Source organism: Papio anubis, chromosome X, assembly GCF_008728515.1.
Source record: "Papio anubis isolate 15944 chromosome X, Panubis1.0, whole genome shotgun sequence".
NCBI classification, from domain to species: Eukaryota; Metazoa; Chordata; class Mammalia; order Primates; family Cercopithecidae; genus Papio; species Papio anubis.
Genome location: NC_044996.1, coordinates 60,421,354 through 60,448,809, shown reverse-complemented (window position 1 = coordinate 60,448,809; position 27,456 = coordinate 60,421,354). Strand labels below are relative to the sequence as shown.

The window sequence follows — 27,456 nt, the reverse complement described above, 5'->3', positions numbered from 1 at the left end:
TATATATATATAATGAGGAACAGCAATCAGAAAACCAGTTGCTCACCTAAACAAGAGGCTTTGTTAGAAAGACGATAGGCCAGGAGCGGTGGCTCACGCTTGTAATCCCAGCACTTTGGGAGGCTAAGGCGGGCGGATCATGAGGTCAGGGGATGGAGACCATCCTGGCTAACATGGTGAAACCCCGTCTCTACTAAAAATATAAAAAATTAGCTGGGCGTGGTGGCGGGCACCTGTAGTCCCAGCTACTCGGGAGGCTGAGGCAGGAGAATGGCGTGAACCTGGGAGGCGGAGTTTGCAGTGAGCGGAAATCACACCACTGCACTCCAGCCTGGGCAACAGAGCGAGACTCCATCTCAAATAATAATAATAATAATAATAATAATAATAAAAAAAATAAAAATAGATGATAAAGATCAAAGCAGACCTATTATGGAGAGAAAAGATATTAAATGGTCCACAGAAACTTGGAGGGAACTACTTTTATTTTTAATGTCAAAGGTCATTTTCAAAACAGAAGACCACAGACAGTATGATTAAAAAGAATAATACAAAAAGAGAAAAACCTCATAAAACCTGGTTTTAAATAAGGAAAGAAGGATAAAAGACAAAGAGGTGAAAATATTGCTGGTTACCTTGAAGGAGAATGTGATGATTTTATATTAGAGTGTTTTTTGACATTGAGTTCACAATCTTGGAATGGAGGCTACCAAAGTGACTTTTTCACTGCTTGTTAATGATGCTGATCATAATGTTAATGGGAAGACAGGGTGGCTGAGTATTGAAGGACCATAATGAGTTCAGTTTTTATTAGGTCGTGGATAATAATGGTATATGCACGTGAGAATCAAAAAATGTAGAGAATCAAATGCTGGATAAAGAGCTGAGTCATAACTGGGAATGTTCATTTGAGAAGACTGCATGCTGAAACCAAGAGAATGTTTGATTTTAAAAGAAAGGAGATCTAGTTGTCTCAGGAATGGCAGCTCTGATAACGTCCGCTAAATGTATGACACTTACAGTGTACAAGTCTCCATGCCATCCATGTTTTACCTATATTTCTGAGGTCTCTTGACGACACATAGTCGTTAAACTATCCAAAATAAATGTTACTACTTGATGTTAATACCTAGAGGCTCAACTGTATTTTGTTCTATGAGGTATGCAAAATTATAACTTTAAAGCTCCTTGTACTTCAGTAATGATAACTGATACTGTATTTTTGGTAGAGACAGGATTTCTCCATGTTGGCCAGGATGGTCTCGAAATCCCAACCTCAGATGATCTACCCGCCTCGGCCTCCCAAAGTGTTGAGATTACAGGTGTGACCCATCGCACCCATCCATAATTTACAAAACTTTTAAACTGTCAGTTAATCATTCAGGGAAAAGAAAGGTAGATCTTGTACATCGGAAGATTCCATGAAAACCCAACACAGCCTATAATAAAGTTTAACTTAACAGAAAAAGAAAGTCTGGTTTTGCAAGAAAGCCATGAAGTGCAAACCATAATTTGGGATGAGTAAGTGAACAGTTTTAGTGAGTATATAGTATTGAAATGCTAGGCACCTTTAGTTAAAAAAATTTCTAAATTTTTGAAGCAGGTATGAATCATATATAGAAATTACCACTAATTAATAAAGGATAGGCTTCCCCGAAAATTATATCTATATCTATATATCTATCTATGTATCTATCTATACACATAAAAGCATATATAGAGACAAAAACATACATGTATTCCTTCGACAAAAATATACATGTGTCCCTGTAACTAATAAAGATATTCTTCCCCTGAAAATATTATTTGTGTGTATACATATATGTGTGTGTGTGTGTGTGTATATATATATATAACACACACATACATACATATATAGAGAGAGACAAAAATATACATGTATTCCTTAGGAGTTCACCCACCTCTGTTATAACTAAAATCTCCAAAATAAGGATTTTCTAATCTATAATTCCATGAAGGCAAATTATCCAGATTGATTTCCTCTTTTTGTAAAATATTACAATTTTTCCATTTAATGGTCAAAGTAACTGTCTTAAAAACCACAAAAGAAGTCAGTGGCAAAAATGAAACCAGAACCCAAACTGCTGATGTTTTTTAATGTTATCCTTTTCACTACCAACCACTGCCTCTTTAGGAGCTTAGCAGAATGAAGCAGAGTGAGCAAGAGCAACTGACATATGGTACATCATTGGAATGCCACTTTTGTTTCCATGTATTTAGGATGTACCTAGGAACTTACTTCTCAGACAGGGTCTTGACAGAAATGATTAGATTTAGAGATACTTTTGAGTTGATTCTTATGTTCATTGTAATGGATTTCACTAGGACTTTAAAAGCTTCACTTAAACCGCCACAGGAATTTAATGGATTAGCCAAATCACAGGCTTGTAGATATTTTCAGGCAATGTGCTGAGTTGTTTGAAAAGTAAAGCTTCCCTAATCTTCCAAGTTTAACTTCCTTCTATTTCTACAAAACCTCCAATGCATACATTAATTCAGTGTGCAGTATAGTAGGGAACATTGTTTCAAGAATAAGATCCAGATTCGACATGCAAAACATTTGTCAATTTTATAAGTTAACCCTTGTATACTTGATCATAAAACCATTATAGTTCTGTAACTCAAGCTGTCGAATAATGAACCAGATAACTTAACATATTCAGTGCCTCCTTTGAACAAGGAATATGTCACTATTTGCTGAGCTTTTGACCTCCACTCTCTAATAGCTAGGTTTATTGCTGGTACAAGAACTTCTCCAAAGACATTTAAGCATAGAGCACCATGCCTCAAAGTAGTCTGAAATAAGAATAACTACCTTGTGGCCGGGCACAGTGGCTCAATCCTGTAATACTAGCCCTTTGGGAAGCCAAGGCAGGCGGATCACTTGAGGTCAGGAGTTCAAGACCAGCCTGTCCAACATGGCGATACTTCATCTTTACTAAAAATACAAAAATTAGCTGAGTGTGGTGGTGCATGCCTATAATTCCACCTACTTGGGAGGTTGAGGCAGGAGAATCTCCTGAACCCAGGAGGCAGAGGTTGCAGTGAGCCAAGACTGCCCCACTGCACTCCAGTGTGGGCAACAAAGCGAGACTTCATCTCAAAACAAACAAACAAACAAACAAACAAACAAAAAACTACGTTGTACTTTAATGCTTAAAATGTCTGCTAGTTACTGTAAGATCTTTGCTCCCCACTCCCAACATCCACAAAAAAGTATGCCAATCTGTTCTAAGGATCTGTAGTGTAGAGCCTAGAGAACATTAAAGAACATGACAGAAGCTGTAAACCTAGGTAGAGACATTGTAGTATCTCCATGTATCTATGTTTGAACTAATTATTTTCTTATTCAGACATAGCATTACATAAAATTGTGTCTAGCAACAGACATATGCCCAGAATCAAACATTAAATTTATTTGACATTCACAGTCTCATGATATTCTGTATTATTTAAAACAGTCGCCTAATGGCATGTCTCTATACTTTAAAATTTTTGAAAGTGGTAAAATATTATAACAAATTCAGGCAATTTGTGAAGTATATCCATTGAACTACGTCATCTCTAAATTGATTATTTCTGTTAAATAAAATTAATCAGATAATTATGAAGACTTTCACTTCTGATGGCCTGTATTATAAGTTTTCTATGATTGAAAGCTTATTGAATAATTCATGTATTATTGGCCTTCATTTTGATTTACCAAGGATAGAAGGAGAATATTATTTTTATGTACAGATATTTCTTCAGTTTGAAAAGTTTTCACCTAATAATTTAAATTATGCATTTTATCATTTAACTACACATCAAACAAAATTCATTATAATTAGAAATGATGGTCATACAGAAAAATATTTTTTGTTTCAAATCTAATTCAGAGACTATTTCAAAATTAAATGAAATATTTTACAAAATATGGACAAGGACATTATTCACTGTCATTAATAATATCTAAAAACCTGAATTCCAAAGATAAGTTTTCAAATAATAATTCTATTTTTTATCAGCTTTTCCCAGCATGTACGCTAACACATAGGGTTATGTAGTTAATTCTTTGAGATCACTAGTTTTCTAATTTGTAGTAACTCTCGTGTTACCCCATATGCCCAAAGAAGTCAGAAGAATAAAATAATTTGACTAATGCAACCCAAAAGATCACATTTCCTCAAATTTATCACAAAAGCTGACTATTTTGATCTTAAACTATCTGAATTATTACTTTAATTTTCCATTTGACTTTGTTAAAGCAAGTGAATGTTACAAAATGCAGTGTGACATTTCTGAAGTATATAAGTATATGAAGGCATCAGGTTTAATTTTCTAAAAGGCAGAATACTTGAAGTTGTCCCTCTTTTCAAAAGTATTTTTGCTTTCCCTTTATGTTATTTTATATATCCATCACTAAGGATAACACAAAACTTTGAACATTTTAACCCATTTGAATTTCAAAAAATGAACATAAAAATTATATTACCTCTGGCTATCTGAACATGTATATAATAAAGACCTGTCTTTAAACCGCTCAACCATATGCTGGAATGTTACAGAGAAAGGAAGATAATGAAATGGAAATGTTCTGTTTCATTGAAAAGGCTTTGTTATCTAAAAAAGTCAGTTTCTTTGCAGGAAAGTGCTTATTTCTTTATGTATAATTTACTTAATGGAATAAGCACTGTTGAAAATGAATCCCATGCTTATATCATAGAGTCCTTCTGAGCTTATTTAAAAGGCAATTAGAGGTAATACAGATGTAGAAATCTGAAACATGTTTGGGGATACTGATAGAACATATTTTATTCCTTCCAATCAAGACTTTTTTCTATCACTCCACTGAAGCAGCAATCGGCAGTAGAGTACTTCTCTCTATGTTACCATATTCAGTGATCAGTTCTTATCTCACTTGATCTACCTGCAACATGTGGATCACTTGATCATTCCTACTAGAATTACTTTCTTCAGTTGGTTTCCTGGACCTCACTCTCTCGGTATTAGTCTATTTTCATACTGCTATAAAGAACTACCTGAAACTGGATAATTTATGAAGACAAGGGTTTTAAATGACTCACAGTTCTGCAGGCTGTACGGGACACTTGGCTGAAAAGCCTCGGGAAACTTACAATCATGGTGGAAGTTGAAGGGGAAGCAAGCACGTTTTACCATGGTGGAGCTTTTGATTTTACAAGCTCATAGGTGGAAGGGACTTACCTTTTTTCAGATGAGATGTTGGACTTTGGACTTTTGAGTTAATGCTAAAATGAGTTAAGACTTTGGGAGATTGTTGGGAAGGCATGATTGGTTTTGAAATGTGAGGACATGAGGTTTGGAAGGGGCCGGGGTGGAATGATATGGTTTGACTGTGTCCCCACCCAAATCTCCTGTTGAATTCCTACATGTTGTGGGAAGGACCCAGTGGGAAGTAATTGAATCATGGGGGCAAGTCTTTCCCATGTTGTTCTTGTGATAGTGAATAAGTCTCAAGACACCTGATGGTTTTGTAAAAGGAGTTCCCCTGTACAAGCTCTCGCTCTTTGCCTACTGCCATCCATGTAAGATGTGACTTACTCCTCCTTGCCATCCACCATGATTTTGAGGCCTCTCCAGCCATGTAAGTGTAAGTCCATTAAACCTCTTTCTTTTGTAAATTACCCGGTCTCGGGTATGTCTTTATCAGCAGCATGAACGTGGACTAATACACCACCTCATACCTCTCTCATAAACTTCAGAGTCTCCACCTGGATGTCTAACAGGTATTTTTGGTTTAACATTCCTAAGACTCAACTCTTGATTCCCTACCTCCAAATCTGCTCTTCTTGAGTCTTTAACATCTTTGTTGCTCCTGAAAAGATGTGACATTATTCTTGACTCCTTCGTTTCTGCCATACCACACATCTAATCTTTCAACAAGTCTTGTGAGACTTTACCTTCAAAATATATAGATCCAACCAGTTTTTATTATCTTCAGTGCTACCATTCTTATCGAAGCCATCATCATTTTGCTCTTGGATTACTAGTTTCCAAACAGGCATTCTTACATTTACCATTGTCCTCCAATCTATTTGCATATCATGTAGATAAATCTTTTTTTTTTTTTTTTTTTTTTGAGACAGAGTTTCGCTCTTGTTGCCCAGGCTGGAGTGCAATGGCACAATCTCAGCTCACCGCAACCTCTGCTTCCCAGGCTCAAGCGATTTTCCTGCCTCAACCTCCCAAATAGCTGGGATTATAGGCATACGCCACCACACCCTGCTAATTTTTGTGTATTTAGTAGAGACGGGTTTTCTCCATGTTGGTCAGGCCGGTCTTGAACTCCTGACCTCAGGTGATCTTCCTGCCTCGGCCTCCCAAAGTGCTGGGATTACAGGCGTGAGCCTGGCTGAGAAACCTGTTAAGAATTCAAGTCAGATCATGTCACTCCACTGTTAAAACTTTTCAAATGTTTTGCCATCTCAGAGTAAATGTCAATGTATTTATAATAGTCTAAAAAAAACCTTACAATATGACAGGCCTTGCGATCCTTCTCTGAATCTTGTGCTTCTGTTCTCCTTGATCATTCTGCTCCTGCCATGCTGGCTTCCTTGTTATTCAGTGGACACACCACATACAGCAAACAAGCCCTTATGTCAGAAACATTGCTTTTGCAGTTATGTCTGCCTGAGATATGGCTTGTCGTTTTGCCCATTCCTGCTCAATGTCAGCTCCTTGATGAGTCCTTTCTTGATCACCCTATGTAAAATAGCAACCCCACTCTCCAGAAATTTCTATCCCCCATCTTCATGTTAAAGTTTTTCCACAGCACTGGACATTATATAATAAACTGTGTATTTTATTTATTTATTTTTTTGCCTTTTACATTCCCTTAGAATATAATCTCAGGAGGGCAGTTTTTAAGGTTTTAGTCATAACTGTAGCCCCAGCATGTGGGACAGTGTATAACAAATAGTATGCACTTAGTAAATATTTATTGAATAAATGAGTGAATGACTGTATGAGAACCCTTGTCCTTTGTCCCATGCAATTCACTAGTGACCAAATGTCATGAGATTTTATATATTTTTGAGCTTTGGTGAAAATGTAGACACTGCCAAAGTCACTGACTTTATTTAGATCCTCACATGTCTTCATTTACCACTAGCCAATCATTTCAAGACTGTGGTTGCAATTTAAAATGTTTTGCATCTACAATAAAATGGAAAGACATCTTATTTCATGCATTGGAAAAATTAGTATTGTTAAAATGACCATACTACCCAAAGTGATCTAAAGATTCAATGCAGTCCTTACCAAAATACAAATGAAATTCTTTATAGAAATAGAAAAAAAAAAAAAAAAAGCAATCTTAAAATTTGTAAGGAACCACAAAAGACCTTGACTAACCAAAGCAATCTTGAATAAAAAGAATAAAGCTGGAGGCATTAGATGACCCAACTTCAAAATATACTACAGAGCTGTAGTAACCAAAAGAGTATGGTACTGTCATAAAAACAGATGCATAAACCAAGAGAACATAATAGAGAACCGAAAAATAAATCCACATATATACAGCCAACTAATTTTCAACAGAGGCACCAAGAATATTACTAAGGAAAGAATAGTGTCTTCAATAAATGGTGCTGGGGCCTGGCAGAGTGGCTCGTGCTTATAATCCTGGCACTTTGGAAGGCCTACGCGGAAAGATCACTTAAGGCCAGGAGTTCAAGGCCAGCCTGGAAAACAAAGCAAAACCTCCTCTCTACAACAAAAATAATAATAAATAAATAAACCGGGAATAATAATAATATAATATATGGTATAAATTAGCTGGAACAAAATAAGCTTTCTCCCAGATAACTCATTGCAATCTTCCAGATAATTCAGAATAATCTCACCACCTGAAGATTCTTAATTTAGTCATATCTGCAGAGTCCCTTTTGCTATGTAATTTAACATATTCACAGTATGATATCACTGGGGCTATTTTATTGCCTGTGCCTGTAGTTCCAGCTACATGGGGGGCTAAGGCAGGAGAATTACTTGAGACCAAGGGTTCAAGGCTGCAGTAAGCTATGATTGCACCACTGCACTACAGCCTGGATGACAGAGCTAGACCCTGTGTCTAAAAAATTAAAAATTTAAATAAATAAGTAAATAAATAGTGCTGGGAAAACTGTACGTCCTTATCCAGGAGAAATGAAAGTAGACTCATATGTTGCCATATCAAAATGAATTCAAGACTTAAATGTCAGATCCAAAACTATAAAACAATTATAAGAAGACATAAGGGAAATGCTTCAGAACATTGGTCTGGGAAAAGATTTCATAGATAAGACCTCAAAAGCACAGGCAACAAAGCAAAATTAAAAGTATGGGATTATAGCAAACTAAAAGTCTTCTGCAAAGCAAAAGAAACAATCAGCAGAGTGAAGAGGAAGCCTGCAGAATGAGAGAAAATATTTGCAAACTGTTCACCAATGAGAGATTAATACCCAGAATATACAAGGAACTCAAACAACTCAATAGTGGAAAAGAAATAATCCAATTAAAAATGGGCAGGGCCGGGCGCGGTGGCTCAAGCCTGTAATCCCAGCACTTTGGGAGGCCGAGACGGGCGGATCACGAGGTCAGGAGATCGAGACCATCCTGGCTAACACAGTGAAACCCCATCTCTACTAAAAATACAAAAAATTAGCCGGGCGAGGTGGCGGCGCCTGTAGTCCCAGCTACTCGGGAGGCTGAGGCAGGAGAATGGCATAAACCCGGGAGGCGGAGCTTGCAGTGAGCCGAGATCGCGCCACTGCACTCCAGCCTGGGCGACAGAGCGAGACTCCGCCTCAAAAAAAAAAAAAAAAAAAAAAAAAAAATGGGCAAGTGATTTGGGAAATGACATACAAATGGCCAACAAGTATATGAAAAAACGTTCAACATCACAGATCATCAGGGAAATCCAAATCAAAATCACAATGAGAAACAATTTTACCCTAAGTAGAATGCCTATTAAAGAAAAGGAAAAAAAACAAAAAAACAAAAAAAAACAAAACACAAAATAGCAAATGCTGGTAAGGATGAAGAGAATAGGAACTTTTATAGGCTTTTGGTAGAAATGTAAGCCATTATGGAAAACAGTTTGGAGGTTCCTCAAAAAAGTACAATAAAACAACTATATGAGAAACAACTATTAAATCTCACTACTGGGTATATATTGGCAATCTCACTACTGGGTATACATCCAAAGGAAAGGAAATCAGTATATTGAAGAGATGTCTGAACCTCGTGTTTATTATAGCACTATACATGATAGGTAAGACATAGAATCAAACTAAGTGTCTATCAACAAATGAATGGATAAAGAAAATGCCGTATATATACAGAATTGAATACTATTCAGCCATAAAAATGAATGAAATCCTATCATTCCTGGAAACATGGATGAGCCTGGAGGACATTATGTTAGGTGAAATAAGCCAGGCACAGAAATAGGCACATATGACAGCATGTTCTCATTCATATGTGGGAGCAAACCAAGTTGATCTCGTAGAAGTAGAGAGTAGAATAGTGGTTTTAGCTGGACGTAGTGGCTTACGCCTGTAATCCCAGCACTTTGGGAGGCCAAGGTGAGTGCATCACCTGAGGTCGGGAGTTCCAAACCAGCCTGACCAACATGGAGAAACCCATCTCTACTAAAAATACAAAATTAGCCGGGTGTGGTGGCACGCACCTGTAATCCCAGCTACTCAGGAGGCTGAGGCAGGAGAATGGCTTGAACCCAGGAGGCAGAGGTTGCGGTGAGCTGAGATTGTGCCATTGCACTCCAGCCTGGGCAACAAGAGCAAAACTCCATCTCAAACAAACAAACAAACAAACAAAAAGAATAGTTGTTTCTAGAAGCTGGTAATGTTGAAGGCGAATATAGCCAGAGTTTGGTTAACAGACACAAAATTACAGATAGATAGGAGGAATAAGTTCTAGCTTTCATAGCACTGTAGGGTGACTACAGTTAACAATAATTTATTGTATATTTTTAAAGAGCTAAAAGAGAGAGTTTTGAATGTTCCCAACACAAAGAAATAATAAATATTGAAGGTCATGAGTATACTAATTACCCTGATTTGAACATTATGTGTGGTTTGTATCAATATATCACACTGTTCCCCATAAATTATGTGTCAACTAAAGTGTTAAATACAAAGCATTTTGTGTCTAACCTATTTACTTATGTATTTCAAAATATCAGTGGCTTGAATTCAATTTAGCTTTTAGTAGGTGTATTAGCTTCCTATTGCTGCTGCTGTAACATATGCAGCAAACCTAGTTGCTTAAAACAACAAAAAATCACTACTTTACAGTTCTGGAGTCAGACATCCAAAATCAGCCTAATGAGGCTAAAATTAAGGTGTCGACAGGGCTACATTCCTTTTGTAGACTCTAGAGGTGAATCTGTTTTCTTGCCTTTTTCAGATTTTAGAGGCTACCTGCAGTCCTGGGCTCAAGGCCACGTCAATCTGACCTCCCCTCATACCTTCTCTGACTTTCATTCCTTCCTCTTTCCTTACAAGGACCCTTGTGATTACATTGCAATTTCCCAGATAACTCAGAATTCTCTTGCCACCTCAAGATTCTTAATTTAGTCACATCTACAGAGTCCTTTTTTGGATAATTTAATATATTCACAAAATCAATAGTTAGGATGTGGACAGTTTTTGAGGGGGGTTATTATTCTGCCTGTCACAGAGGGTTGAATTTTAAATGGAATGAATTTAACGTAGGGACAGGAATCTGTGTCAAAAACAGAAATAATTCCCAAGGTAACATATAGATCTTAATATGAGAAAATTATTACATTTTTCTGTTGTTTATAATTCTGTCAATACTGCTGAAATAACAGATGCTGCAAACTAGTCTGAAAGTTCAGATTTTCGTTTAACAAAGAAAGAAATGCAAAATTTTCTGAAAATTTGATTTAGAGCATTACCAAGTCTTTATTAAATACTATAATTAGATTATTTCTACCCTGGGATAAAGGTTCAAGTGACTTTTATTTGCTCTAAACCTTGGCTAATCCTGAATGTAAACATGATGGTATTTGTTCTTTGTGTCATCACAGACCTGAAAATCTTCTGTAGTGAGTTTTATACTCAGTAAAAATAGGAAACCAAAGATTAGGACTTCAATGAACTGCCTAGGGAGGGTGAAACTTATATATGAGAACTGATTACATAAAGTACTTGAGAAGCCTAGGAGCCCAAACATCTGACTGAGATGATTTTACCTCCTTTCAAGGATGAGGCTCATCTTCATCTCTACCCATTGAAGAGAATAGGAATTCCTAGAACCTATGTGGCAGAGATCAAAAAAGCTGTGACTTAAGTACCATGAATGGAGTAATTGGGGAAGTGATAAGGCAAGACTGTGGGGAGCTCTTCTCCCAGTTTCTTCTGCATAATTCTTTCTTCTTTCTAAGCTCTTTTCTCATTGATCTGTTCCAGCCTCTACATTTCTCGTTATTCATTTATTCCATTAGGCTAATGTATTAGGTCTTCACAAGTGCAAATTCAGCTGAGGAAGAATTAGCATAATAAGGCATTGACACTGAGGATACATTAATCCAATTATACTGTTATTTACTAAAGGACATCTTTAGAAAATAAAGCCTACTATGTATTTGAAGTAATTGTAGGAAAAGAAAACTTATCTTGAAGATCTGCTAAGGGAGAACAAGTCCAAATGGGGTACTATAATGAAGAGAATTTTGGGCAGCCATTCAAGCAGTTTTTGTTGTGATTAGAAGAAAACAACATTATTGAAAGAAAGTAGAGCATATTGCATAGGAGGAGGGCATCATCTTCCAATTTTCTCCCTTTATTTAATTCATTCCTCATATTTGGCCATGAGACAGGGTAGATGAGATGAAACACAAAAGAATTCTGAGAATATTAAAAGTCTTAAAAATAAAGTGAAGCATCTTTGCAAATCTCTACTCTTTCAGGCAACGTACAAAGACATCAACATTTATTAAGTTTATACGTGAAAGTGATCTCAAAGATGATTCCAAAGGGATTGATTTTATGACAGTACAAGGGAGAAAATTGAAAACCTTCCTTTGTGATAATATGTGTCTTCAGTACAATCACAGATTTATGTGACTTTTACCATGATTGCATATACTTGGAATATAATTTAGTATAGTCAAATTTGATTAGCATAAAGCCATAGATGTAAGCAAACTTTAATCTAGTGACATGACTGAAATTCTAAAACATGTGGGCAGTCTATATATTAATATAAATTAATATATATATTTTTTCAACTTTTATTTTAAGTTCTGGGGTACATGTGCAGGATGTGCAGGTTTCTTACATAGGTAAACATGTGCCATGGTGGTTTGCTGCACAGATCAACCCATCACCTAAATATTAAGCCCAGCATCTATTAGCTGTTCTTCCTGATGCTCTCCCTCCCCCACCCCCATGACAGGCCCCAGGGTGTGTTGTTCCCCTCCATGTGTCCATGTGTTTTCATTGTTCAGCTTACATTTATAAGTGAGAACATGTGGTGTGTGGTTTTCTGTCCCTGCATAAGTTTGTTGAGGATAACGGCTTGCAGCTTGATCCATGTCCTTGCAAAGGACATGATCTTGTTCCTTTTTATGGCTGCATAGTGTTCCATGGCATGTATGTACCATACCACATTTTCTTTATGCAGTCTATCACTGATGGACATTTGGGTTGATTTCATGTCTTTGCTATTGTGAACAGTGCTGCAATGAACATACATGTGCATGTATCTTTAACATAGGATGGTATATATTCTTTTGGGTATATACCCAGTAATGGGATTGCTGGATCAAGTGGTATTTCTGGTTCTAAAATTTTGAGGAATTGCCACACTGTCTTCCACAATAGTTGAACTAATTTACACTCCTACCAACAGTGTAAAATCATTCCCTTTTCTGTGCAAACTCATCAGCATCTATTTTTTCTTGATTTTTTAATAATCACCATTGTAACTGGCATGAAATGGTATCTCACTGTGGTTTTGCTTTGCATTTCTCTAGTGATCAGCGATGTTGAGCTTTTCTGCCTATGTCTGCTGGCCACAAGAATGTCTTCTTTTGAGAAGTGTCTGTTCATGTCCTTTGCCCAATTCTTAATGGGGTTGTTTGTTTTCGTCTTGATTATTTCCTTAAGTTCCTTAGAGACTCTGGATATCAGACCTTTGCCAGATAGATAGATTGCAAAAATGTTCTCCCATTCTGTAGGTTGTTTGTTCACTCTGATGATCATTTCTTTTGCTTTGCAGAAGCTCTTTAGTTTAATTAGATCCCATTTGTCAATTTTTGCTTTTTTTGCAGTTGCTTTTGACGTTTTCATCGTGAAATCTTTGCCTGTCCTTATGTCCTGAATGGTGTTGCCTAGATTTTCTTCTAGGGTTTTTTATAGTTTTGGGTTTTACATATAAGTCTTTAATCCATCTTGTGTTAATTTTTATATTAGATGTAAGGAAGAGGAGTCTAGTTTCAATTTTCTGCATACGGCTAGCCAGTTCTCCCAGCACCATTTATTAAATAGGAATTCTTTCTCCATTGCTTGCTTTTGTCAGGTTTGTCAAAGAGCAGATGGTTGTGCGTGTGCAGTCTTATTTCTGGGTTCTCTATTCTGTTCCATTGGTTTATGTGTCTGTTTACTATGTGAAATAAACAGTTTAAGAAATAGTAGCTTAAAACTTTTTCTACAAATTTTATTTCTGTAGTCACTTCACTCCAGGCAGTGCTTTAATATAATCATAATGCATATTCTGGAGGTTCTTACTTCAAAACAATTTCAACATTCTTATCTTTCTCATCAGTCTCAATATTCTTCCTATGCAGGTATATAACGGGAAAATGTTTTGTTTCTTTTAAAACAAAATTTCAATGAGTCTACTAAATAAATAAATAAATAAATAAATAAATAAATAAATTTTTTTTGGTACATTTGATGGGAAATAATAATATAGAATAATCACAACTTACTGATTAATGAAATTTCTCTCAGAAGTATAGATCATTCACTTTTTCATTTCCCCCCATTTTAACTAGTCTTTAGAGATTACTTATTGTAAAATCTGACATGAAATAAACTGAGAGCTTTTCATCCAGTTTTTCAAGTTTAGAGAATCTAGTATAAAGAGGAGCTGATCATTGTTGCTGTTTCACTGACGATTTTGTTACCTTTGATTATAATGTAATAATATACAACTCTTTCCCAATGCCCTAATACAAAAATAACCAGTGTTAATTTTCTATGTTTGTAAAAGTTAATGCTAATTTTAAAATTCCATTTTCATACTTGCTTGTTATTCATTTTGTTTTGGTCAAGATAAATTTGCTCTAATTAAGCTAACATGGATTCTATTTTGCTGTTTTCATTGATACTGGAATATTGTCCCTTTCCCTAACTATGCTTCTAAATTCAATAGATAATTGCTCAAGGTTAAAGTGCAGTTATATTTCATATCGTCTTTTTAATCTAGATTTATTTCCAGTCATATTTCAGACAACTGACTTATTTCTTTTCCTAATTATATTTGTTTACTACCTTTACTTATTTCAATTTGTTCTCTGTTTGTTCCTTTGTTCTTCATTCAAGTTTCCAGATAATTGAAGTAGATTGTAGACCAATTTAAGTCAAAATATTTTCTTGGCTTATCACCTGAGATTCGTAGAAGGATCTCTTGAGAAATTAGAAATGTCATTATTATATAAGGGATTTTAATACAATCACAATGCATATTCTGCAGGTTCATACAAAAAGAAATTAAATTTACCAATGTCTTAGTCTAGCATGCTTTTTAATTATAGAATACATCTTAACTCCATTCATTATTGGGTTATTGACATCAACCTAGGAATTGCAGTTATTTAGGTTTGGCGGGCAATGCTAATGAATGTTTTAAAAATAATGAATTAGTGAAGTTCTTTTTGCGTTGAAAACTGAAAACTTATTTTAGTTAAGATCTTAGTGTATCTCCATAGAATGCTTTTAATTCTTTACTCTTGAGTTTACACTTACAAAGCCAAGTTCTCATGATAACATTTAGTGCCTCTATATGGCCATGCTTATGTTGCCAAATAATTAAGCACAAATAGCATCTTCGAAGAACTCAGAAGACATACAGGACAGCAACCTCCCAGAACAGATTTCTCATGGACAAGAAATCTAGTGAGACTTTTTTCTACCTAGAATCTTGATTGAAGTGAATACCTAAATTTTCTGAAATGTTAACGTTTCTTCATCAGATACTCAAAGTTAGGAAGAAGTGCCTTTTTATGGCTTACGATATGGATCTTGATATGAGTCATAATTTTTTTAATGAAGGAGAACCATTCTGTCTCCTTGCCCCACACTTGAGCTTAATGTTCTAATATTAGGAAACAAAAAGGTTTATAATTCTTTAGTTTGTGAATTATAATTGACTTTTTAAAAAGAAAGTTAACTTATAATTGTAATAGCTGCTAACTCTCTGACAAACCTTTTGCACATCACTGGAAAGCATAAAAGACAAAACTATAAGTTAATGATTTCATTCTCTTTTTTTTTTTTTTTTTTTAATTTTTTAAATTATTTATTTATTTATTTTTGAGATGGAACCTCGCTCTGTCACCAGGCTGGAGTGCAGTGGTGTGATCTCGGCTCACTGCAACCTCCGCCTCCCAGGTTCAAGCGATTATCCTGCCTCAGCCTCCCAAGTAACTGGGACTACAGGTGTGCGCCAACACGCCCATCTAATTTTTTTGTATGTTTTTAGTAGAGAATGGGTTTCACCGTGTCGGCTAGGATGGTCTTGATCTCTTGACCTTATGATCCACCCACCTCGGCCTCCCAAAGTGCTAGGATTACAGGTGTGAGCCACCGTGCCTGGCCCCCAGGTTATACAATTATAATTCATTTATAGTTATAGGCAGACTTGTTTAATGTTTAGGAATTATCAATTCAACTTTCTGTGTGTAATTGAAGGGAATTTTTTTTTTATTTGACACAGTCATTAGAAAGACATAGTTATTTAGCAAGCAAAAGTACATATTGAAGGTAGTGAGAAAGGCATTATTTTATGTGTTTGTGTTCTAGCAAATCTGAAAGATTAATCAATTTTAACCATAGTGTGGGGGATGGTAGTGGTGAATAATGTCAGTATTATTGATACACATCAGATTCTTTTCATGATGGCATCCACTTTACATACAGTAAATTATGTATAGCTTTTGTATTTTGGTTGAGACAAGAATGATGCCAATAGCCTAAACTATCTTTACTATATTGTGCTTTTCTTTGTAGGGGCTAGCTAAATCTTTAGGAGTTTAACTTCACCTATAGTATATTTGTCTCCATTAATAACAAGAACATTATAATTTTTGACTAATTACAACAAAATTTAGTATTTTGAGCATAAATTTAGCCAAACAATTCCTCTATATTTCTTTCCAATGTCAAATAATACTTTTATATTTTAAATTATATATTGCTATAACAGAATAAATTACTGTATATTTTCCAATTAAAGAGATTTATGCATGAAATATTTCCAAGTGAAAGACACACTTTTAAGTGTGTGATAAACCCATGAATTATTTCTACTCTCACACCTCTTAGAAAAATTTTAAAATAAATATTTATATAAAAATCACTCTACAATAAGCTGCTGAATAATCAGTTGATTTCAGCCTTTTGAGCTTTTCAGATTCTTACTGGAAAAAACTATTTTGATGGAATGGTTTTCCCCTCCCTTAATCTTGCTCTGACAATTTATAAAATATTGGAAAATGCATAACTGCTATATCTGAATCATACATTTAGAAAAATGTTTAATGCATTCATAGCCACCTTTAAAAAATTGGACAACATTCAAGAGGCTAGCCCAGGTACTACTTAAATAGTATATTTTTAGGAACTTATGGTAACAGCAGTGACAGTAATTACTTTGAAAATAAGGACTAAATGAAGCTTATAGTATTGTGTTTTGTCTTTATTTGGGTCCAGTTCTTAAGAAAATAATTGAGGATCGTTAGTTTGAAATAACTGTCTACACTGAGGAGTAATATTGAGCCATTCTCAGAGAGATAAAAATAAGAAATAATCCAATGAATAAGTAAACATAAATTATTCTTTTAGAGATTTAAACATAATTTACTGATATTTTCTGATACATTTTGATATTTAAAATACGAAAGTTCAAATTATCTAATGTTAGGTAAGCTGATGGATTGAACTTGTCTACTCATAATTCATAATTCTTCCATTGAATATTTGAAGCCCATAAATTCAATACAGCTTCATTTTTATGGCACCTGTCTTAATTATTGTTCAGCAGGGATATTGAAATATGAAAATATACACAGAATTATAGTTCTGTGCTGTTTTTGTTCTTTCACATGCTAACAAGAGTATACATTTTTAAAGTTTAGTAAACTTAAATTATAAAAAGTAGGAAAATGTCTTCTCCTTGAAATAAAATTGATATTGATATTTCTCATCTGAGAAATAAATATTATACTTTATTTTTTTTTCAAGTAATGTCTGGAACAGCTAGAATGTCTCCCAGGTGCCCTAGGGCAAGCCATCTCATAGAGATATACGATCACTGGGTCTTGCTGTCTAGATCTAGAGGCTTGTCAGGATCAGAGCTCTGCACAGAAACGTTAAGAGATTTTGCACTGTCAATATTTCAACCTGTCCAGATAATCTGTGTGAAAAGCATTGTTCTTCCGTGCTTCTCTGGATGACCTCTTATCCCCTTTTCACGTCATTATGTTTGCTGGGGGGAGATCCTGCTGTGCTACATCATAATAACATGTAATCTTCTTGCTCAGTTTAGCTGAGATTTAAGGAGACTCTGTTCATAGAAACTGTTCTTTAAAGCCTGATCTATAATTTTGCAGAATCACCCTAGCAGAAGAGCAAGAGGCTTTATAAGAGCGATACAACCATTAAAACTCTTAAACGAAGATTAGTTTCAAGTTTTACAATCCGGTACCAAACCATCTGGCAAATCTCATGTCGGGTTTTGTTAAAGCTCTGAGCTTTCTAAGTGTTAATTCATCCCCCTTCTATAACATTCCCCCTTCCCTAAACACACATAGGAACACACACTTGACTTGATGATTAAGATAAAAGATCTAATTAAATGCTCCAAGCTTGTTGATTTTTCCACCTGGTGATTTGTTGCTCTTGACGACAATTTCTAGATAGCTGTTTGCTTTTGGCAGAACCCTTGGAATCCTTATGGATAAATGAATATATTTTTCCCAAATTATTCATCTCATTTTTTCCACATTTCTCTTGGGTCTAACTACATCCAGAAGGAGGATCCTCATTACCTTGTGCTGACAAACCACTTCAGAGGGACTCAGATTAGTCTGGAAAATATTGAACATGCCTATGAAAGAACTCAACGCTATTTTACTCAAGATCTCATCATTGTAGCTATGATGATGGCAGCTATCCTAGAAAAAAATGAAATCTGAAAATAAATTTTGGTTTATAGTAACCCGGCATTAAGTCATTTCTAAACATTCCATCCATAGCTATCAAACTGTGCTTTGCATTTAGAAATCCATGTCTCTTGACACCAATATGTACACCAAACTCAAGACAAAACAAAAAACACACAAGGAATAAAGGAGAATTAATCATAGAACGTAAGGTGTTCCAGATTCACAATGTCTTGTCTATGCCATACTGTTCATAAACATAGCTTTACATGTCCCTTTAGTTCTGCTAAATGTATACCAATTTCCCCATGGAGAGGAAACATTATTAAATTATGTATTTTCTAGTCTTGCCTCATCTCTAAAAAACACAGTAAAAATTCAGTCTGTGAGTTTATATGGGAACGCTTTACTCTGCGTAACTTACAAGAAAGCTTATAGTTGTTATATTTCTTCAAGCATGTCATCTACAGAGTCCTTCTAGGCAAGAGAATTCTCAATACCTGAAAATTTTGACCGAACATTAAATATCAAACTCCAAGTCTAAACCTATTTAATACAACCTTTCTCCTTGTCTCCACCTAAGACATTTCATTGATTTTTAAGCAAATATAGATACATTCTATAACTTTTAAGTAGCCAATTTATTTCATACTTTCAATTGTCAATTTGACTTAAAATCTATAGTTATCCTTACTATAAGCATTAATAAATATGATCCATACCTGTTCTCAAAATTTAAGTTTTTGAGAAATCTCCAGTTTTAAAAACCAACTTTTGAATTCGAAGTTTCAACTAAATTCACACAAAAACTTATATTTACTCGAGTAAGAAGAATTTATGTCCAATCAAAAGAGGCTTCTTCCAACTAGAGATTATGTAACAATTGGAATAAGTAAAGAATAGTTAATGTCGGGCGAGGTGGCGGGCGCCTGTAGTCCCAGCTACTCGGGAGGCTGAGGCAGGAGAATGGCGTGAACCCGGGGGGGCGAAGCTTGCAGTGAGCCGAGATCGCGCCATTGCACTCCAGCCTGGGGCACAGAGCAAGACTCCATCTCAAAAAAAAAAAAAAAAAGAATAGTTAATGTCTGCCTTACCTGTTCCCAGCACCCTCACTCATCATATTATTGTAGCAGTGGTAAATTTTTATTTTTCAGATATATGAAAAAAATTAAAAAAAAAAACCTCTAAGTAACTGGAATTAATTGTTTCAACAAATTTCAGTTGCTTCATAGTACCTTACTGATGAGAACTGAGGGTCATTTCTGAATGAGAATAGAAGATTGTAAGGCCAGCATTCTCCATCACTGGCAGGGCTGCTCAGGGCCTTTCTCTTGTATTAAAGTGATAGCCTCACTTAGAAAAGAGACAAGGGGAGAGAGAGGTGGATAGAGAATGATAGAGAGAAAGAACGAATCACATGGTGAATGGCTTCTGCTTCATGTTGTTAGAGAAGATAAAACCATAATAGTGCAAACCAAGAGGATAATTATAAAATGCCAAGCACTTTATTATAGTAACTCAGTATCATAGAAGTATGTTATGAGGCTCATGTTATTATACTCATTTCACAGATGATGAAGCTGAGAATCATATTAAATAACTTGACAAACTTCATAAAACTAGTAGACTGTAGAGCCAGATGTAGATTCCAAAGGCTCTATCCTTTCCAGTGTTGCACCATATTGTTGAGTAGATTTTAGTCTCTTTTAAATATCTATCTTTTCTTCCTTAAATATTGCATATAAAATACATCTCAAAACCTCTAACAAATATAAGGCAGAAAGGCATGTCAGGAGAAAAGAAACATTAAAGAGAGTAGTAATTAACTGAGAGTTTCTCCTATTTCAGGAAACCTCTGGATTATACTCACAGCAATTAGAAAACATGTCCTATAACGTTATAAAAATTAAAAGTTGATATTGTGTCAAGGCTTTTAATGAAAATCATTCATCTATATATGTCCTGGGAAAAATAAGTATCAAGTTACACTTTATGTTTGTGAGCGTTGCCATAGTTTTGATTAATGTTATTTCCACAGTAAGGGTTATGCTTTCTTATATGGAAATGAGAATGAAGGAAAGGTTTTATAAATGTAATCACTAGAAACATCACCCACATACTTACATGTCTTTAGGCATATATCATCCTGCTAGATGTTGCATAGGACTCTCCAAAAATTATCTCATATGCATATTTGAGGAGACCTTTTTGGCCCTAATCTATCAGTATTTCAACCATATGGCAATAAGATAACAATAATGGATCAGTTATACCCACTTGTAGTGTTTGGTAACTAAAATAAAGTGATGACTGTGACAATTTATAATGTAACATATTTGTAAATCCTGAGATTTCCATGGTGGGTTTGATTACCCAGAAAATGATAGCATACTTACATTTCTAGTGGAAAACCTACTGCATTTGAGAAAGAAATGTAATTGCTGAATGCACCAATGCGCCTCTGGATTCTTTTTTTGCTAGATTTTGAAACAATCATGGTGAGACTGTATTCAGAAATAGCACGATCTTATTGTAAGAGTGATTTTCTTACCATTAGGTTTGAGTTACAATACAATTTCTAATTGCCAGAAGAAAGGAAGCGTTCCACATTTGTCCTGAAAACAATCACAAAACCAGGGGCTGAGTGAGATGGCTCACACTTGTAATCCCAGCACTTTCAAAGGCCATGGCAAACAGATCATTTGAGCTCAGGAGTTTGAGATCAGCCTGGGCAACATGATGAAACACTGTCTCTACAAAAAATATATATATATATATATATACAAAAATTAGCCAGACATGGTGACATGTGCCTGTAGTCTCAGCTACTCGGGAGGCTGAGGTGGGAAGATCCCTTGATCCTGGGAGGTTGAGGCTGCAGTGAGCCAAGATTGCACCACTGCATTTCAGCGCAAGTAACAGAGTGAGACTCAAAAAAAAAAAAAAAAAAAAAATCACAAAACCACAGAACCAGTCTGAGTTTACCTCTCCCAGAAGATTTGCAATTAGTCAAGTTAAGGAAAGCAGTTGATGCATGAAGTTACTAAAGCTCAGATGCTGTGCGACACTGTCAGGAAAACATTTAAGAACAGCAAGAAGAACCGACCAGATTTAGAAAGTTCAATCAAATTATCTTGCTTCATAAGCTTATTTTTGCAAAGCAGATGTATTTTGGGAAATGAATTTTTTTCTTTTAGGTTACCTGCATCGTATTATTTTCATGAAAGACTGAGTCCTTTGGAAGCTGCAAATATATTTTCCATTTATTGAAAAACTTTATTATTGTGTATATTTTGAGAAATAATTCTCACTTCTGTGAATTGGAATTTGCCTTAAAATTTTCTTACTTTTTGACAAAAAAGATGGAATTAATAGAATTTTGAGCATTTACTCTTAATCAGTGCTTCTTACGATCCAGCCTCTTCCTACCTCCTCCATAAATAAAATAATTCAAGAAAATTACCGGTAATTTTTAATCTATAGAATTTCTAGATTCTAAAAGGTGGGAAATAATATAAACCTCTCCGTTTTCTCTCACATATGTCTATTTCTTTACACAGCATCACCACTGAAACAATGTATTTGTGCTTGAAGCGTTAATGCAATTTTAAACAAAGTCAACTTCCCTTCCAATGTCTAAGCCATTACCAAGTAATCTCTAACTTAGGAATAATAATAAGATCCAATATCTATCCTTCCTTCTCTTAGAAGTTATTATTTTTTATTATTAGCAATAATGCCAGTGACATTTCTCAAGACTCGTTAAGATCATTGCTAAAACACACTTCTCACTTTTTGGCACTGAGCACTATCTTAATATGAACTGAATTAAAATGTGGCTTAAATCTACAAAGACTGTGATTCTTATAAAGCATTTTATTCTTTTCTTGAAAGTTTGACATCTAATTCCATAAAAGGAAAGATCGTTTGGTTCAGTATGTGGTACATGTAAGGAAAGAGAAATGCAGATCTGCATTTTATTTCTCAGGTGTCACTGATGAACCATAGTTCATTTTCTTAAAACAGTCAAGGATAAATGTAGTTAATCACTAAGTTTTCCTGCAAGTGTCATTTCTCTCACTTGCATTACAGTTAGATCTCAGTAGTCCTGTATACTGGGGCTATTCTATTAGATGATTTCCTGGTTTTTAAGTCTTATAACTATGGGATTTTGGAGGGAGCGGGGAGTGATAGAATATTGGCAGGGGTAGGGGGATTATTTTAAGTTCTTATTTTTGTACAAAACAAAGCAAAATAATTTTTTCTAATGTTTGAATACTGAAGCATATTATACAGTAGACATGTTTAGTTGCCAAATTTAAATGTGCAAGATACATCCACGTAGACTTATACTTTTAACCACGTAAAACCGCATCCCTGCTTAATTAAATGGACATATGAATACAGCATTATATATTAGACAGAGGGCAGCCTAGCAGACGTTGAACTGCCCACAGTTGACAGAGAATGTTTAAATTAGATGCTTAAAATGTGCATGTGAAATGCAACCCAAATAAACTTGATTTTTTTTTTAAAAAGTTAAATGTACCTTTTGGCCATTTGCATGTCTTCTTTTATGAAATGTCTGTTCATATCTTTTGCCCATTTTTAAATCAATTTTTTCTGTTGAGTTGTTTGAGTTCCTTATATATTCTGGGTATTTATCCCCAAAGTTGTCAACATCACTAATCTTCAGGGAAATGCAAATAAAAACTACAATGAAATAGCATCTCATTCCAGGTAAAAGGGCTATTACAAAAAGACAAAAACAAAACAAACAAACAAACAAAAACACACAGATAATGGAGAGGATGTGGAGAAAGGGGAATGCTGACACATTGGTGATGGGAATGTAAATACATCCACTATGGAAAACAGTAAGGATGTTCCTGGAAAAACTGAAAATAGATCTATCATATGATCCAGCAATCATACTGCTGGGTTTATATCCAAAAAAAAATGAAAAAGAAAAGAAAAGGAAATTGATATATCCAAAAGATACCTGCACTTTTATGTTTATTGCAGCACTAATCACAATAGCCAAGATATAGGATAATTCTTCAATCACTTTCAACTTGGTATTCCTTCCTTACATAAGTAACAACTGAACATCTTTGGTAAAATCTGTTAATTCCTGAAAAGACGATGATAATTTGCAGAGGATCTGCGTCCTCAATACACTTGGCACTTATCACATCTATTAAATCCCTTGGCATTTATCACATCTATTACATATCTTTTATGGCAAATAGCAAATTTGTGTTGTGGTGGCACACACAAGATTGATTTTAATTTGCAACAAGAGCACATTCACAAATATAACCCTTGAAGCCATTAGGTTGCAAAAGCATTGGACAGAAATTTTCTACAGCTTAAATGTCAGTCATTTAAATATTTAATTTTTTTTATCTTTATTTTATTTTATTTTATTGAGACAAGGTCTTGCTCTGCTGCCCAGGTTAGAGTGCAGTGGCAGAATCATAGCTCACTGCAGCCTCCAAAATGCTGGGCTCAAGTGATCCTCCCACCTTGACCTCCCAAAGCACTGGGGTTACTGGTATCATTTAAATTGTCCTCCACAATTTCATTCATATGTTTAATAGAACATATAATAGAACTCCATGTAAACTCCATGAGAAAATAAATTTATTTTCTTTTTTTTCTCTTTTTTAACTCTAGTACCTAGAGCTATGTGTGGCATATGGTTAACCCTCAATAACCATTTGTTACATAAATAAACTATGATTTCTAAAAAGAGATCATTTACCCAGGCACTATTTTAGCTACCTGTAGGCAATGTTAATATGAAATGTACTGTGTATTTTACTTTTAACAAACAGCTTAAAATACTTCTATTTTCTTCCCTTCTAAAGCCAATGAAGGAGATCATGCGATCTTGCACCCTCATGAAAGAGTCTACTACTGTGGAGGTCTGGATTCATCCCCAACCACAGGTATGAAAAAAGCCCTATGATTTTTCCTCCCTCTTCCTTTTAAATGATTTTTATAAAGGTATGAGGAATACTCTTAAGTAGTGTACACAATGTGTGTTCCCTTACATTTCCTCAGGTGATTTTGTGCTGGACTCAAAATTTACTGTTGAAAATATGACAGTAAATATATATCTTTTTAGTGTGATTTGATGATAACAGTGAAATTAACTTGTTGGATCAGGTAAAAGTATTTCTCTAAAAGCATCTTCTAAATGTTTATTCTGCTGATGTTTAAGTGTAGTTTTGTAATCATGGATTGAAAAAAAGTAAAACTGCTGTTTTATAATATGACTTAAATTTAAGCTTTAGCATAATATAGCATAATTTGCTTTTTATGTTAATTAGGCAAACTTTAGTAAAACTTCATTGAAACAAGTTTGTTTGGGAGATAATATTAGCAGCAGTAAATATGGTAGGTCTGCAGCAAACTCTTCCCTTGGAGGGAAGAATTCAACCAAGGAACATAAGGATGAGTGAGAGACCAATGCAAGTTTTAGAGCAAGAGTGACAGTATATTAAAAAGTTTCAGAGCAGTAATGAAAGGAAGCAAAGTGCACTTGGTAGAGGGCCAAGTGGGCAATTTGAGAAATCCAAGTACCCTGTTCAACCCTTGACTTGAGGTTTTTATACATTGGCATGGATCCAAGGTTTGTGTGTCTACTTCCTTGATTTTTTGTTGGGATGGGCTATCCTCCTGCAGTGGCCTGTCAGCACTTGGGAGGAGCCACATTTGCAGTGTGTTTACTGAAGTTGTGCGCATGCTCATTTGAGGCATTTTTCCCTTACCAGTTGAGTATTCCTAGAGGAAGGTCATATACCAGTTAAACTCTGCCATTTTGCCTCTTACCGTACATGTTTGAGCCCACTCACCCAACTCCTGAGATCTTATTGGGAAGCTGCTGATCACCAGCTTCAGGTGTTTTCTATCTTTTGGGAGTCTCCCTTTCCTTGCCTCTGCTGCGACTGATTATTATTTTAAAGAGACAGTTTAATGACAGCCTGACCATCACCTGATGGTCACCTGACATTCTTGGGGGAGGAGCATTTTCTGCCCTGCTCATGTCTGTATAGCTACCTACTCTAACACAACCAGTCTGAATTTGTTTTTAAAAATCAAGTCATAAAGTGTATTTGTAAAGCAACCACTTTTACTTATTTTGGTCGGGACAGCTAAAAAATGTGACCAAAAGTTCAATTCTAATTTGTTTTCCTAGTATAGGTTTTAAGAGGACTTAAAAAAATGGGGTTAGAAGGCCAATGTCCAGACATCTATATGTTATTTGGTATTCTATGACTGGTTGTTATACCGTTGTTAATAAAGTCCTGAATCTGACTCCTCTAGTATCAAATTAATATCCATAAATTGCCTTCTACCTAGTTATTTTCAAATGTCTTTTATTTTTTATAGGATAAAGAAATTCAAATAATGTAAATACATAAATATGAATCTAGACTATTAGATATATAACCCAAATGGAATGGAAGGAGGATCATGTTAATTATTTATTAATTTATGTGTGCATCTGAAATTCATGGAAGTCATGTGTTCTGTAATTATAACATCCTACAATATTTCACAGATTTAATTTATGCTCTTTACAAAGAGTTTCAGAATTAATTTATGCACTGTGAGGAGATATGATTAATATTATAAAAGTAAATCCCAACCCAGGATTCTGTCCAAATTGTCACAAGTTTTAAGTTATTCCAGCCTGAATTAGTGAAGTTTCACCAAGTTTGAAACTATCGTAACCTCCCAATGGGTTCTCGTTTCCTGCTGCCTAGACAGAGCCAATTTATCAAGACAGGAGAATTACAATAGAGAAAGAGTTTAATTCACACAGAGTCAGCTGTACAGGAAACTAGAGTTTTATTATTACCCAAAAACTCAGGAGAGGATGGAGGTTTTTAAGGATAATTTGGTGGGTAGGTGGTCAGAAAGTGGAGAGTACTAATTGGTTGGGTCAGAGATGAAATCAAGGGAATGTTGAAGCTGTCTTCTTTTGCTGAGTCAGTTTACCTATCTGGGTGGTACCAGTTGATCCATCAAGTGCAGGGTCTTGAAAATACCTCAAGCACTGATCTTAGGGTTTACAATAGAGATGTTATCCCCAGGAGCAATTTGGGGGGTTCAGAATCTTGCAGCCTCCAGCTGCATGACTCGTAAACCATAATTCCTAATCTTGTGGCTAATATGTTAGTCCTGCAAAGGCAGTTTAGATCCCAGACAAGAAAGAAGTTGGTTTTGGGAAAGGGCTATGTATTAGTATGTTCTTACACTTTTAGCAAGAAATACCTGAGTCTGGGTAATTTATAAAGAAAGGAAGTTTAATTGACTCACAGTTATGCATGACTGGAGAGGCCTCAGGAAATTTACAATCATTGCAGAAATCACCACTTCACAGGGCTGCAGAAGAGACACTGAGTGCCAAGCAAAAGAGGAAACCCCTTATAAACCCATCAGATCTTGTGAGAACTCATTGTCATGAGAACAGCATGAGGGGAACTGCCCCCATGATTCAATTATCTCCACCTGGTCCCACCCTGGACACATGGGAATTATTACAAATCAAAGTGAGATATGGGTGGGAACACAGAACCAAACCACATCATTCCACTGCTGGTCTCTCCCAAATCTCATTTCCTCACATTTCAAGACACAATCATGCCTTTCCAACAGTCTCCCAAAGTCTTAACTCATTTCAGCATTAACCCAAAAGTCCAAGTCCAAAGTCTCATCTGAGACAAGGCAAGTCCCTTTCTCCTATGAGCTTGTAAAACCAAAAGCAAGTTAGTTACTTCCTAGATACAATGGAGGTACAGGCATTAGGTAAATACACCCATGCCAAATGGGAGAACTTGGCCAAAACAAAGGTGTTTCAGGCCCCATGCAAGTCCAAAATCCAATAGGGCAGTTTTACATCTTAAATTTCCAAAAAGATCTCCTTTGAATCTACATCTCACACCCAGGTCACGCTGATGCAAGAGTTGGGCTCCCACAAT

The 27,456-nt window shown here is 35.4% G+C and overlaps 1 protein-coding gene across 2 annotated transcripts in view; it reads left to right on the top strand.

Moving 5' to 3' along the window:
- The window catches only part of PCDH11X (protocadherin 11 X-linked), a 790,467-nt gene that overhangs the window by 368,159 nt on the left and 394,852 nt on the right, over positions 1-27,456 (top strand). For both annotated transcript variants that reach the window (XM_021933048.2, XM_021933047.2), the window contains one exon: positions 24,334-24,414. In XM_021933048.2, coding sequence (XP_021788740.2) covers positions 24,334-24,414 — 81 coding nt within the window. The remainder of the gene's footprint in view (positions 1-24,333; positions 24,415-27,456) is intronic.